This window comes from Piliocolobus tephrosceles, chromosome 15 (genome assembly GCF_002776525.5).
Source record: "Piliocolobus tephrosceles isolate RC106 chromosome 15, ASM277652v3, whole genome shotgun sequence".
NCBI classification, from domain to species: domain Eukaryota; kingdom Metazoa; phylum Chordata; class Mammalia; order Primates; family Cercopithecidae; genus Piliocolobus; species Piliocolobus tephrosceles.
Genome location: NC_045448.1, coordinates 87,080,056 through 87,095,843, shown reverse-complemented (window position 1 = coordinate 87,095,843; position 15,788 = coordinate 87,080,056). Strand labels below are relative to the sequence as shown.

General features: G+C 41.9%; 1 protein-coding gene across 1 annotated transcript in view; it reads left to right on the top strand.

The window, feature by feature from the left end:
• POLR1A (RNA polymerase I subunit A) overlaps positions 1-15,788 on the top strand; it is a 74,733-nt gene that overhangs the window by 1,426 nt on the left and 57,519 nt on the right. The window contains exons 2-6 of the mRNA XM_023224933.2: positions 4,146-4,350; positions 5,542-5,691; positions 10,298-10,405; positions 11,362-11,447; positions 11,562-11,665. Coding sequence (XP_023080701.2) covers positions 4,146-4,350; positions 5,542-5,691; positions 10,298-10,405; positions 11,362-11,447; positions 11,562-11,665 — 653 coding nt within the window. The remainder of the gene's footprint in view (positions 1-4,145; positions 4,351-5,541; positions 5,692-10,297; positions 10,406-11,361; positions 11,448-11,561; positions 11,666-15,788) is intronic.

Sequence of the window (15,788 nt, the reverse complement as noted above, 5' to 3'; positions counted from 1 at the left end):
TAACTTACCCCTCCAAAATGGTGTACCTAGTGCAAGACGGTCACTAGAAACTGGAAAATAATTCTAGATCTCTTGACATCTAACTTATTTATTGGGCTCTTACATTGTGTCACCTACATGTCTATTTGTTCTTTACTCTCCTTTTTCTCCCAATTGCTACTGTGTTCCCTCTGGCCCTTATCTCATATTTGAATTGTCTTTTCCTTCCACCTTCCCCTTACACCTCTCAAGTGCATACTCCACACTGCTGTCGAAATTATTCTTGCAAAGTGCAAATGTGGTCATGCTACTGTCACCCTTAAAACCCTCCAAAGGTTCTCCATTTCCCTCAGATAAAGGATATTTTCTTAGCATAGCCTGCAAAGTCTCCCATGATCAGTCCAATGCTGATTTTAGCTATAACATCATCCCTTCTCCAGCCCTATTAAACTACTTGCATATTCCAGAAACTGCCATTCATATTTCAACATCTGGGTCTTTTTTAAAGCTATTCCCTCTGCCTGCAGTGTCCTTTTAGCCAAAAGGAGGTACTTCCCTCTGTCCCCTACCCAACACACACACCTGAAAGCTCTGTTCACCTCTGTCATTTTCTGAGGTCATTTTGCACATGGTACAGTTGTCTGTTATGGTGCTTTAGTCACTTTTTGTGCTTATGTATATTTGTCCTCCTCCACTACTCTTGAGCTTTTTATGTATGCCACTCTTGTCTTTTATCCTCAAGTCTGAATAAATGGATGAATAAACTCCTGAGCTCTGGTGTCATTGGTAACAGTGTGCTAGCCCAGAAATTCCAGTTATATCATCACCGCCATAAGTGGATACGATTTCATCCAAAAGCAAAAGTGTTTTAAGTTTCCTGAATTTTTAAAAAGATAATTGTGGAGTTTTCAAACTGGTTTAGGGTTGAGTTAAAAATGGCCTGGAGGGGCCATTTCAGTCTCCTGTTACCTCTCTGATCTCACCTCTTCCAGCTACGCTGACCTCCTTGTTGCATCCAGAGCACCACGGGCACACATCCACCTCAGGACCGTTGCACTCCCTTCTTCTTCCTCCTTTAAAACCCTCTGCCCAGGTGACTGTATGGCCTGCTCCCTCAACTCCTTTAGCCTTTGCCCAAGTACCTCCTTAGTGGGCTTCTAGGACCACTTAACTACTCCGCTCTTCCCTTTGCCTGTATTATTTTTCATCATAGCATTTGCTGCCATCTAACAGACTATACATTTATTTTGTGTCTGTTCCTCTTCCTCCAGTAGAATGTAAGGCCCTTAAGCATAGCGGTTCTTGTCTGTGTCCTTGGCACTTTATGCTATCTGGCACATAGTGAGCACTCAGTGGGTATTTGTTGAGTGTATGAATAGATGGATGCAGGAGCTAGCTGCTCAGTGCTTGGTACTTTCAGTCATTAACGACACCCATTCTCAGTTCTTAACAACACCCATTTGTGGTGGCACCTCCAGTAAAAAATTCAGGCCCAGAGAACAAAATGTCTCTCTAGGAAGTGGCAAAGGTCTTCTTCAAACCTAAGTCTATTGATCTCAAACTCTGCTCTCTCTGGTGGAATCCTTGCTGGTTGCCCCTACTCTTCATCCCACTCCTGTAGTGGTGGGAGGGACTTTCTCCTCTACCCAACAAACAGAGAGGAACTTTGTTCTAGACACTGTATTTTCTATATGTTATCTTCTAATCATTCTCATAGAGCTGCTGCGATGCCCAGACTTCAGGTGAGAAAAAAATTAGGTAGTTATCAAAGGACACAGTCAACAAGAGTGAAAGGGCAACCCATGGAATGGGAGAAAATACTTGTAAATTGTGTATCTGATGAGAGATTGTTATCTAGAACATAAAAGGAACTCCTACTACTCAACAACAACAACAAATTCAATTTTAAAATGGACAAAGGACTTAAATAGACATTTTTCCAAAGAAAACATACAGATAGCCAGTGAGCATGTGAAAAGATGTTGAACATCACCAATTATTAGGGAAATGCAAATAAAAAGCTCCTCCCAATCCAGTACTTTTTGATCCAGCTACTATCAAAAAAACAAAGTAGTGTGTGTTGACAAGGGTGTGGAGAAAGTGGAACCTTTTCGTACACCATTAGTGGGAATGTAAAATGGTGCAACCACTATGGAAAACAGTAGGGTGGATTCTCAAAATATTAAAGACAGAATTACCATGTGATCCAGCAATTCTACCTCTGGCTACATATCCAAAGAATTGAAAGTAGGGTCTCAAAGAGATATTTGTATACCTATGTTCATAGCAGCATTATTCACAATAGTGAAAAAGTGGATACTACCCTAGTGTCTTATCAATGGATGGGTTGATAGACAAAATGTGGTATATACATGCAATGGGATATTGTTCAGCCATATAAAAAGGAAAAAAGTTCTGACACATCCTATAACATAGATGAACCTTGAGGGCATTGTGCTAGGTGAAATAAACCAGTCACAAAAGGACAAGTATGGTGTGATTCCACTTAATATAAGGTACTTAGAGGAGTCAGATTAATCAAAACAGAAAGTAAAATGATGGTAGCAGAGGAGATGAAGAATTATTATATAATGGGTACAGTTTCAGTTTTACAAGATGAAAAAGGGTTCTGCAGATGGAGAGTGGTAATGGTAGCACAATGCAAATGTACTTAATACCACTGAACTGTACTTATTGAAGCAGTTAAGATGATGAATATATATATATTTTATTACAGTTTCAAAAGTTAAGATTAAAGAACAAAAGGTAAGTAATTTGTTCAGTGTTACCCAGTTCAAGGTTGCAGGTGGACTCCAGGTTTGTGGGAAGAGACCACACACACAACTTTTGAGTTAGATCAAGTTTCTCATGAAATTAGCTTACTGGCAGCAAGGTGACCATATAGAAAACAGCCACAACAGATCTGCCACCATGTCGCCTTGACCCTTATAGTGACACTGGCCATGCAACATAGAATCTTCTAGATCTCAGCAGCTTAATTCCTGATAGACTAACATCGTTTTACACTCAGAACATGTCACCACTCATGAAAACTTGACACTATTTTTGTGCTTTATTAAAGGGAGTGTTTACATCATTAGGGGACTCTCCTTTCAACCTTCAGATTTCCTCTAGCCTGTGAGATTGGGATAGTTTCCTTGTCTTTATTTTCTAAATCAGAAAGGAGAAAGTTGTAAAAGTAAAGTTAGCTTACTAGACATAGTTGTGTCCTATGGGAGCACCTTTCAAACCAAACATAAAATGTGATGAAACGTTTTTTAAGGTTTGACTATATGTGTTTAATGTCAAATTTACTATTTCTGCATACAGGGATTGTTGCATCACATTCCCTTCATTGAACTGGGTAGGCTTTGGAGTTAAGTCTGTTCCATATCCTGCCTCCCCCACATTCTGTTTGTGTCACCTGGATTCGATCACCTAAATTCCCTGAGCCTTGGTTTCGTCACCTGAAAAGTACATGTAGTGATGACCATTTCAGAGGATTAAGATCAAACTAAATAATGTGGCCAGGCATGGTGGCTCACTGCTGTAATCCCAGCACTTTGGGAGGCTGAGGCAGGGAGATCTGTAGAGCTCAGGAATTCAAGACCAGCCTGGGTAACATGGCGAAATCCTGTCTCTACAAAAAAATATTAATCGAAAAATTAGTTGGGCATAGTGGCACATGTCTGTGGTCCCAGCTACTCGGGAGGCTGAGGTGGGAGGATCACTGGAGCCCAGGAGTTCGAGGCTGCAGTGAGTCAAGGTTGCACCAGTGCACTCCAGCCTGGGCAACAAGAGTGAGACCTTGTTTAAAAAAAAAAAAAAGATGGAAAAATGCTGCCTGTGAAGCAGGCAGTGTGTAGTAGATGCTTAACTTGTTTTTATAAACAGTTTACCAATATACTTAGTGCAAGTTTTGTTCTAAATCTGTTTTTAAGATGTTACCACTCATTCATTTAGCACATATGTATTTATTAACTGTTGGGTACCAACTCTGCACTTAGTATTGAGGTGCACTGGTGAGCAAGGCAGACAGAGATTGTGCTCTCCAGAGCTATCAAGCAGGCATTAAATCATCACTTAACTATAGTTTTGTGCTGGAAAGGAAATATCAGAGAGGTTGGTAACCTTAGCTTTCCTCTTGGTCTTTTTTATCCCCTTAGGAAATTAAGTGTTAAATCCATTACGAACCCTCGATACCTGGACAGCCTGGGGAACCCATCGGCAAATGGCCTGTACGATTTAGCTTTGGGTCCTGCAGATTCCAAAGAGGTGTGCTCCACCTGCGTGCAGGACTTCAACAACTGCTCCGGGCACCTGGGCCACATTGAGCTCCCACTCACGGTGTATAACCCTCTCCTCTTCGATGTAAGTGCTGCCTTAGTTGTGTGGGTCTCAGGGCTGCTGGTGGAATTTATGAGTTCTGCCTCTCTCCCACAAGAGTGGTCTAAGGACGTTAAGCCCCAGACACTCCAATGAAAGCATCCTGTAGAATGAGATTTTGAAGCTTTGAGCCAAATACAATAACTTCAACTTACCCTGTGGCCCTAAATAAATGAGTATCAGTTTGCTTCCAGTTGAGTAGAGCCACAGCCTGATTCCATTCACGTGGAGGGCCAGGGAGGGTTCGGATTCATTCCCTACACCTTTTGTTTCAGGGGCTTTGTGCTCTTCAGAAATCTTAGTGGCACCTGCCTGGTAATAGAGAGAGCTTCAGTGTTCTCAAGGCCTCCTGAGCCTTGTAGGTGTCTCTATAGGCTCTTGGGTGGTGGCAGGAGAAGCAAAGCCCCAGAAAGCCCAACAGTGAGATCAGAATTAAGCTTCTGTGTAGAGTCATGCTTGTACATTTTCAGCTTTTTATTTCAGCTAACCTCACTTGCAGGATTTTTTTTTTTTAAGCTACACATATGTTGGTATACATGGACATGATTTTTGTCTGTTAATCATGTTAAAGAGAAGTGTCTTTTTTTGTTTTTGTTTTTAAGACAGTTTCATTCTGTCTCCCAGGCTGGAGTGCAGTGGCACGGTCTTGGCTCACTGTAACCCCTGCCTCCTGGATTCAAGTGATTCTTGTGCCTCAGCCTCCCAAGTAGCTGGGATTACAGGCACATGCCACCATGCCAGCTAATTTTTATATTTTTACAAAAATTACAAGAGACAGGTTCACCATGTTGGCCAGGCTGGTCTCAAACTCCTGGCCTCAAGTGATCGATCCGCCCGCCTTGGCCTCCCAAAATGCTGGGATTATGGGCGTGAGCCACTGCACCTGGCCGAGAAGGGTCTTAATTAAATCTTGGAATAAAATAAAGATATTTCTCTACCTCAGGTCATATGCCCAAAGTAAATTTCAAATCTAAATGGATTAAAATAAAACCTTAAAAGAAAATAGAGGGGAATATTTGGTTCTTAAGTTAACAAAGACCTTTCTAAGCTTGTAGGCTGAAGTAGAGTTTTTAAAGGAATAGACTGACTACGTGAAGAAACTTGTGAGTATACTGAAAATCACCATGACTACTGTGTCTCTTTCTAATATCCTGTTCGTTTTTATTCCCTCTTCAGAAGCTGTACCTGCTGCTTCGGGGCTCTTGTTTAAACTGCCACATGCTGACTTGTCCCCGGGCCGTGATTCACCTCTTACTCTGCCAGCTAAGGGTTCTGGAAGTCGGGGCCCTACAAGCAGTCTACGAGCTTGAGAGAATTCTGAACAGGGTAGGTGGGTAGTGGTGGTCACAGAAATCAGGAAACGCAAAGTGGTGGAGAACTAGAGATGCTTGTATATTGTCCTAGTTACCATGCCGATACTCACCAGAACATTTGATCTTTATATCTTATAACTGGATACCAATAGCTGAGTGTGAAAACAGGAAGCTATAAGAATAATAAAAGGAATGTTAATAGAAACAATAGTGAAATACCATTTAATCCATTTATGAGCTTTTTCTGATTTTCTGGACTGAGGATTCAGTCAAGGTTTATTCAATCAAAAGACATTGCTTTTGATGGTTACATCTCTTTGATTGGTCTTAAAGTAGAACATTGTAATGTAGAGAATTCTTTTTCATGATACTGACCTTTTTGGAGGCTCAAGGCCAGTTGTCTGATAGGATTTCTTACATTTTAGATTGTCTGATTATTTCCCGTAATTAGATTCACTTTTTGGCAAGAATACAACCTACATGATACAGGGTACTTTGTATTGCATCATTTTAGGAGGCCTATAATGTCAGGTTGTTCACCTGTTGGTAATGCTTACTGTGTTTACTTCTTGTGTTTGGTTTTTTTGGTCTTTTTTTTATTAACACATAATATGTATACATATTTTATGGGGTACATAATGATGGTGTGATACAGACAGTGTATAGTGATCAGATCAGGAGAATTAGCATATCTATCACCTCAAACATTTATCATTTCTTTGTGTTGCGAACATACAATATTCTTCTAGCTGTTTGAAACTATATTATTGTTAGCTATGGTCATCCTATAAGGGGGTAGAACACTAGAATTTATTCCTCTTGTCTAATTGTAATTTTATCTCCTTTAACAAATCTCTTCCTGTTGCCCTCTTTTCCCTATCCTCCTCAGCTTCTAGTATTCTCTATTCTACTTTTACTTCTATGAGATCAACTTTTTTTTGGCTTCCACATATGAGTAAGAACATGTAGTGTTTAACTTTCTGTTCCTGGCTTATTTCACATGATGTCCTCCAGTTCCATCTATGTTGTTGCAAATGACAGGATTTCATGCTTTATTATGGCCATAGTATTCCATTGTGTATATATACCACATTTGCTTTATCCCTTTATCTATTATTGGACATCTAGGTTGGTTCCATATCTTGGCTATTGTAAATAGTGCTGCAATAAACATGGGGATACCGATACCTCTTTGATATTCTAATTTCTTTTCTTTTGGATAATTGCCCAATAGTGGGATGCTGGATCATATGGTAGTTCTATTTGTAGTTTATTGAGGAACCCTCATATGTTTCCCATAGTGGCTATACTAGTTTACATTCCCACCAACAGTGCAACAGTGTATAAGAGTTCCCTTTTCTCCATATCCTCACCAGCATTTTTTTTTTTTTTTTTTTTTTTTTTGTCTTTTGGGGATAGCGATCCTAACTGGGATGAGATGAAACCTTATTGTGGTTTTGATTTGTGTTTTCCCAGTGACTAGTGACATTGAACATTTTTTCATATATTTGTTAGCTATTTGTGTGTGTTTTGAGAAATGTTTGTTGAGATGATTTGCCCATTTTTTAATTGAATTGTTTGGGATTTTTTGCTGTTGAGATGTTTGAGTTCCTTATATATTCTGGATATTAAGCCTCTGCCCCTAAGATGAATAGTTTGCAAATATTTTCTCTTATTCCGTAGCTCGTCTTTTTATTGACTGACTACTTTGCTGTGCGGCAGCTTTTTAGTTTGATATAATCCCATTTGTTTATATTGGCTTTTGTTGCCTGTGCTTCAAGGTCTGATTCATAAAATATTTTTCCAGACCTTATATTTAGGTCATTGATCAATTTTGAGTTGATTTTTGTAGAGGGAAGGGGTGGAGATCTAGTTTCATTCTTCTGCATATGGATATCCAATTTTCCCAGCATCATTTATTAAAGGCACTGTCCTTTTCCCCAATGTATATTCTTGGCACTTTTTGCAAATATCAGTTGGCTGTAGATATGTAGATTAATTTTTGGGTTCTCTGTTTTCATTGGCCTATGTTTCTGTTTTCATGCCAGTACCCTACTGTTTTGGTTACTACAGCTTTGTAGTATATTTTGAATTCTGGTAGTGTGATGCCTCTAGGCTTTGTTCTTTTTGCTCAAGATTGCTTTGGCTGTTCAGGGTCTTTTGTGGTTCCATACAAATGTTACAATTTTTTTTTTTTTTCTGTTTCTGCAAAGAATGTCATTGGTATTTTGATAGGGATTACACTGAATCTACAAATTGCTTTGTAGTAATTGTTTTTCCAGCTTTTGGTGATGGGGAAAAAATCTTTGGGTCAGTCTAGAAGACCCTTGGAATCATGAATTTCATTTGAGCCTGACCCAAAAATGTGTCTGATGAGTTGTCTTTTTTTTTTTTTTTTTTTTTTTTGAGATGGAGTCTCGCTCTTATTGAGCAGGCTAGGCTAGAGTGCAATGGCACGATCTTGGCTCACTGCAACCTCCACCTTCCAGGTTCAAGCAGTTCTCTTGCCTCACCCTCCCAAGTAGCTGGGATTACAGGTGTCCAACACCATGCCCAGCTAATTTTTATATTTTTAGTAGAGATGGGGGTTTCACCATGTTGGCCAGGCTGGTCTTGAACTCCTGACCTCAGGTGATCTGCCTATCTTGGCCTCCCAAAGTGCTGGGATTACAGGCGTGGGCCACCGTACCTGGCCTGTTTCTACTTTTATTATGTTTCCGAGGGAACAGAGCTAAAAAGTTAACTTATGGTCACATTTGTCCAAAAGAGAGATTGAGAGAGAGAAAGAAAGGATTTTCTTAAACCAGTGCTAACAGTAAGTTATATGTTTCTAGGAATTCCCTCATTTCATTTAAAGTTTCAGATTTATTGCCATAAAATTATTCATGGTGCCTACTATTATACCTTAATCTTTTTTTTGTAAAATATACACAAAAATGCTTTAATTGTATGTACAGTCCAATACAAAGTAACCATCACCCTTACAGTCCAGTTCAATGTCAGCATATTGTTTATGTCCCCAAAAACCCTCCCTCCTTTCCCTGTCCCCTTGTGTATTTATTTTTGACAGTTTGTCTGTCCTTGTCCTTTAAAAATTCTTTGTTGGGGCTGGACACAGTGGTTAATGCCTGTAATCCTAGCACTTTGGGAGGCTGAGGTCAGAGGATTTCTCAAGCCCAGGAGTTAAAGAGCAACCTGGGTAACATAACAAGATGCTACCTTTAGTTTTCTAATAATTATAAAAAATAAATGTAAAAATAAAAATTATTTATGGGAATAATTTGAGGGCTAGGATGATGCTGCCTTCTCCAGAGAAGATTCTCATTGCTTCTGCTGTGTGCATGGCACCACTGCCAACTTGGGACTGTCATTATCCAGGTTCAACACTTAAAGCTCCCTGGATGGCCTGAGTGATTGTACAAGGGCTGGTAGTTTCCTGAGAGTACAGCCCTTTGTGTTCCAGCTTACTATGTTTATGTGTCGGGGGTGAACAATGATGGCTTCCTGTTAGATTTCTAACCTTATACTAAAAAAGCTTTAGGTTTTTAAATTTGTTCTTTTTGAAGGCAGGATCTCACTGTGTTGCTTAGGCAAGCACTGGAGTGCAGTGGTAATTCACAGGTACAATCATAGCACACTGCAACCTCAAACACCTGGGCTCAAGCGAGCCCCTATCTCAGCATCTGGAGTAGCTGGGACTGCAGAGGCACCACTGTACCCGGCTTAGGTTAAGACTTTATTTCTGTTTCCTACATCATTTGAGGGTTTGTGAATAAAAAGTTCAAAATTGCTGCATTGGAAAATGCACTCAAGGCCAGGGCTCCTGGGGAGCATCATGGGCTTATTCCCTGGGGCACATGAGTACCCCAAGTGATGTCCTGCCTCAGCATAGCACCAAAGCCCCACATCAGTGCACGTGGCTGTATGCTCTTTCATCTCGCTAGATTCTTTGCTCCCCTTTAGTCTGCTCTGGTTATTTATTCCTCACTGTCCTATCAGCTCTTCAGAGCGTTAAGATTTTTAAAATATTTTAACCTATCTTTTAAAATATTTTAACCTATCTTGGTTCTTCGCAGTCTTAGGTTTGGTTTGGGAAATCTAGCCCACCATTATTGGAAATAGGATGTTCTCACTGGATTTTTTTTTTTTTTTTTTTTTGAGATGGTGTCTGGCTCTGTCAACTAGGCTGGAGTGCAGTGGTACGATCTTGGCTCACTGCAACATCCCCCTCCCAGCGATCTTCCCACATCAGCCTACCAACTAGTCGGGACCACAAGTAGATACCACCACATCTGGCTAACTCTTTATATTTTTGGTAGAGATGGGGTTTTAGCATGTTGCTCGGGCTGGTCTCAAACTTCTGAGCTCTAGTGATCTGCCTGCCTCTGCCTCCCAAAGTGCTGGGATTACAAGTGTGAGCCACCATGCCTGACCTCGTTTGATTTTTTTTTAACAGCTATATGTTGTCTCACTCTTTTGAAAGTGCAACACAGTAGCCATGGTTTCTTTTTCTCCCTTCAAATGAATCTTTTCCACCCTTGGAGAGGCTGGTCCCAATTGTGCTGCTCATCAGAGGTGTACATTACCGTGATAATGTGGTTTTCCTCTTTGTTTTCCAGTTTCTGGAAGAAAATGCTGATCCCTCTGCTTCTGAAATTCAGGAGGAATTAGAACAATACACAGCTGAAATTGTGCAGAACAATCTCCTGGGGTCCCAGGGCGCACATGTGAGTTAACACTGTCTTTCTCCCATGCTGTTTTTGGCATTATTTTATCACTTTCCCTTTGTGTTGTCCTTTGCATATACATCTGGCTTCCCATAGTAGACCAGGGTTTGAATCTGAACTCTGTCTCTCATGAGACCTGCAACCTCACGAATTGCGCAACTGTCCCTGAGTGTCCACTATCTAATCTCTAATGCCTGCCTGCAGGACCAATGAGAGGATTATGTGACATTAGTTTGTTTCGGTATAGCATCCAGCAAGCCTCTTCTTAAAAAATGGCATCAGGTCTTTTTTTCCTTCTCCATCACTTGTCTCTAACCCACCGCTACCTTATTTTCCCCTCCATACACTGCCTAAGTATTAATTTGTTCAATGAATGAATGGGTAGATAATTCACCTGTGATAATAGTCTTGAAATCTGCTTCACTTCCTGCTTGGGTTTCACACCAGAGATTCTGATTTAATTGGTCTGGGGTAGGGTCCAAATGGAGTTACAAAAGCTCCCAGATGGTTCCCATCTGCTGCCAGGTGCAGAGCCACTCATGTGGCTGGACTGTGGATGTGCCTTCCTCAGAACTCTGAGGTCCTTCTGAGGCAGACTAGCTGCATCCAGAGGGCTTCCTTTTATAAGTGAAAGTAACTAGCATTTAGTGAGTGCTGGCTGTATTTTAAGACCCCACTGCATTCGTGATTATTTATCTTAGTAAGAGCTTGCTGTGGTGGTTACTATTCTTATTCCCATATTGTAATTGAGGAAACTGAAGGTTTAAAGAGGTTGCTGAATAATTGTCAGAGCTCAACTATATTAGGGTTCTATGGAAGATTTTGTTTAAGAAAGTGGTGGTAGGGGTGTTTCCTCTGGCTAAAAATAAAAGGTGAAAACTATAAAGTAAATATATTGGATTCTCTTCAAAATGGCACTCCAAGGTTCTCTGACTTTTTTAAAAAAAAAAAAACAGGTAAAGAACGTGTGTGAGAGCAAGAGCAAGCTCACTGCTGTCTTCTGGAAGGCACATATGAATGCTAAGCGCTGTCCCCACTGCAAGTAAGTATCAGGGCCCTTTCCCCAGGTGAGACGTCTCTGGGCAGTCACTCATGGCTATTATTAAATATCTTACGGGTTTTTTATCTCCTCAATCACAACTGTCCTCCTGCGCAGGACTGGGCGATCTGTTGTCCGAAAGGAACACAACAGCAAGTTGACGATCACGTTTCCAGCCGTGGTGCACAGGACAGCTGGCCAGAAGGACTCCGAGCCCCTGGGTGAGCAGACTGGGTCTGGAGAGGAGCTCCATGTGAGGCCAGCAGATGTGTCCTAAACCCTGGGAATACCTGGTTCTCCTCACTACGTGTTTCTTCGCCGCATCTGGGAGGGGCCAGCACAGGCACAGTGTGCAGGCCTCTAAGGCCTAAGGGGACCCTGGCGAGCACCCAGCTCAGGCCTCTCACACGGGAGAGCTAATGGCAGGGGCTACTTTATGAGGCAGTGCCCACAGGCGCCTCTTGCCTTAACTGGTCGTTTTTCTGAAAGGTTTTTCAGGAAGAAATTAAGAAATTTACCTGGCAAATATTTTGAAATATTTTACTGTAAAACAAGTGTGGATCTATTTTGGAATAAAATGTAGGTGAATAATTTTTAAGAAAAACTGCAAGAATTTAGCAAAACATTAGCGCCTCCTGCCAGGCTGCTCCTGTCTATCCACCCAGATCCCCCCTGGGTAGAGTTCTTTCCTCAGCTCTGTCCCACCCAAGCTCTGCTTGGGACAAATTTTGAGATAACTTAATACTCCCACTTTTTAATTTTTATAGTAATAGGCTTATTTAAAAATGTTTTTTGGTTTTTATTCTGAAGTGGTCAGAAGATTAAATAGAGTATTCCAAGAGAAGCACTGAGAGCAGTACCTGCTGTGTAATATGTGCTATGTAGATGTTAACTGTTCATTTTTTATTAAGTCATCAGCTTGCCAGGATAGAAAATGCATAACCTGGCCGGGCACAGTGACTGAAACCTGTAATCCCAGTACTTCGGGAGGCTGAGGCAGGCAGATCACTTGAGGTCTGGAGTTCAAGACCAGCCTGGCCAACATGGTGAAACCGCATCTCTACTAAAAATACAAAAATTAGCCAGACTTGGTGGCAGGCACCTGTAATTCCAGCTACTCAGGAGGTTGGGACAGGAGAATTGCTTGAACCCCAGGAGGCGCCGTCTTCAGTGAGCTGATATCGTGCCACTGCACTCCAGACTGGGTGACAGAGCAAGACTCCATCTCAAAAAAAGAAAGAAAGAAAAAGCACAACCTGCAATTGTCACTTGGCTCTGCCACTTTTTCTGAGTGGCGGATAGAAGGCTATTTTGAGGAGCTTCCATTTCCAACTCTATAATGGCATTCATAAGGCCTCTTGCCTAGAATTAAAGAAATTACATGCATGGAAATCCATAGCAGATACTGTTACTAAACCTTTCACCAGAGCTTGAGAATATGGAATAAGCATGGAAATAGGATCCCCTCCTGAAGATGCATGATGTATCTTTTACATTGAACACTCTGGCATGACCTGGAGTAAATGAAAAACCTGTTTATTATTATTTTTTAAGTGTTATATTTTAGGATAATTTTTCGACCTAATAGAAGAGTAGTGAACATAGTACAGAGAATTCCTTTATACTCTTTACTTAATTTGCCCTAATGTTACATAGTAGATTACCATGGTGCATTTGTCAAAACTGAGTTTAACATTGGTGCAACACTACTGGCTAAACTACAGACTTTTAAAATTTTGCTGGTTTTCCAGTAATTTCCTTTCTATGCTCCTGGATCCAACCCAGGATACCACATTGCATTTAGAAAGCCTTTTTACTTTTGTTTCATGGTTGGCAGTTAACACCATAAGATTGGATTTTCCTGCACTTAACCATAAAATAGCCCTCAAAACAATTTTCTTGTAATACCAGTTGGGAATTGCTTCTGTAGCCCTTAGGATGCCTTATAAAATGTTCATAGATTGAGAACAAAGATGGTCAGAATCCTAGAAGATAGTTTTCATGGGGCAAATGTCCAACAGGTAAGTAGCCTTTCAATGCCTTCCGCAAACCCATTCTTCTAAAGTCATCTTCCATTGCAGCCACGCAAATATGATGGTGCAACCACAAGTCTGTGCATTAGAAACGAGCAGACCGTAGTCTTCTACAGCTCCACAGGCTTGGGTATTCAGTATTTAGCACACATTTATTTGTTGGGCACTCAGCGTTATGCCAAGGACCATGTTTGTGATGAGCACGATGCCAAGATACAGACCAGACCGTGTGGTCTCTGCCTCTGAAGGGGCTGCAAGCGACATAGGTCAGTAACCCTGGGGAGCAGGTGATGTGGAGGAAGGCGAGCACCCTTAGCGTGGGTCTGACCATCTTCCTGGTATCAGAGAGACTCAAAAAGTGAGGGCTGGGCTGGGTGTGGTGGCTCACACCTGTAATCCCACCACTTCGGGAGGCCAAGGCAGGCAGATCATCTGAGGTCAGGAGTTCAAGACCAACCTGACCAACATGGTGAAACCCTGTCTCTACTTAAAAAAAAAAAAAAAATTAGCCCAGCATGGTGGCACACGCCTGTAATCCCAGCTACTCGGGAGGCTGAGACAGGAGAATCGCTTGAACCCGGGAGGCGGAGGTTGCAGTGAGCCACGATTGCACCATTGCACTCCAGCCTGGGCCACAAGAGTGGAGCCCCGTCTCGGAAAAAAAAAAAAAAAAAAAAGTGAGGTCTGTGCCTGAGTAGTCCCCACGGACTGGTGATCCCACAAGGAGTGCTGTCAGTTTGTGAAATGCCGCACATGCTGCTCCAGCGCGCTCCCTGTGCTCCCTGTGCCCCCTGAGCCCCACAAGGCACATTAACATTTAAAATAAGAAATCATATAGCCGAGACACTTCCACCCATTGTGATCCCAGGTTATTTGACCTCCTTATCCGTTTTTCCTGTGGCACCTCTGACAGCTGAAAGAAATACACATTCAAGATGCTCTGAAATCCCAGCTAGGCAGAAGTCATTGCTGCAAGCTGCAGAAGTTCTTGTTAGGAGAGGATGCAGCTCGTGTGAGGAGATGGGCTTCCACAGCTCTCCTCTGACTCTTAAGGTCCTGTGATTGAAGAACAGCCTCTACCTTCACGGTGACTAAACTGCAGTGGGGACATTGCTGGGACAGGAGCTCAGGAGATTTGACTGATGTTCTTCAGCATTTCTGATGTATTTAGTAGAAGAGAAAGTTCAGACATTCATTTTCAGAAATGCCCACAAAATGCAGGTTAATGGGGTCTGTTTTCTCCCACTTAACATATGTAGCTTTCTAATGCTGTGGTTGTCCCTGAATGCCATTCTTCATTGCATACCCATGCATCCTTCAGCTGCATTAACTCATTGAAATATTCTGCTTTTATCGCCATCAAAACTTTAAACATGCAGACTCCTCGACTTAGCAATTCTGCTTCGATGACTTTATCCTAAGGAATTAGAATACTCACAGTGTTGTTTGAATGGTTGAAAACTGGACATGGGCTGGGCGCAGTGGCTCACGCCTGTAATCCCAGCACTTTGGGAGGCTGAGGCGGGCGGATCACAAGGTCAGGAGATCGAGACCATCCTGGCCAACATGGTGAAAGCCCATCTCTACTAAAAAATACAAAAAAATTAGCCGGGCGTGCTGGCGGTACCTGGAGTCCCAGCTGCTCAGGAGACTAAGGCAGGAGAATGGCGTGAACCTGGGAGGCGAGCTTACAGTGAGCGGAGATCGTGCCACTGCACTCCAGCCTGGATGGCAGAGCAAGACTCCATCTCAGAAAAACAAAAAAAACAAAACAAAAAAAAACTGGACATAACTTAAATACCTATTAACAGAGACTAGTTAAATTATGGTGCTTTTGTTAATTGTTCTCCGAGTTAGGGATTTCTCTAAAAACCTATGATGACATATCCTCTGCAGATTTTAAAGAAACTAGCTGGAGAATTGGAGGTGGAATGAAACTAATTTTTAAAAATGGAGGAGACTGGGTGCGGTAACTCAGGCCTGTAATCCCAGCACTTTGGGAGGCCGAGGCGGGTGGATCATGAGGTCATTAGTTCGAGACCAGCCTGGCCAACCAGGCGAAACCCTGTCTCTACTAAAAATACATAAATTAGCAGGGTGTGGTGGCGTGCGCCTGTGATCCCAGCTACTTGAGAGGCTGAGGTAGGAGAATCATATGAACCTGGGAAGGCAGAGGTTGCAGTGAGCCAAAATCCTGCCACTGCACTTCAGCCTGGGCAACAAGAGCAAGACTCCGTCTCGAAGAAAAAAAAAATGGAGGAAAAGGCAAGAGTGGTGTTTTTAAGTATGGACTATCTTAGGCTATTTTAAA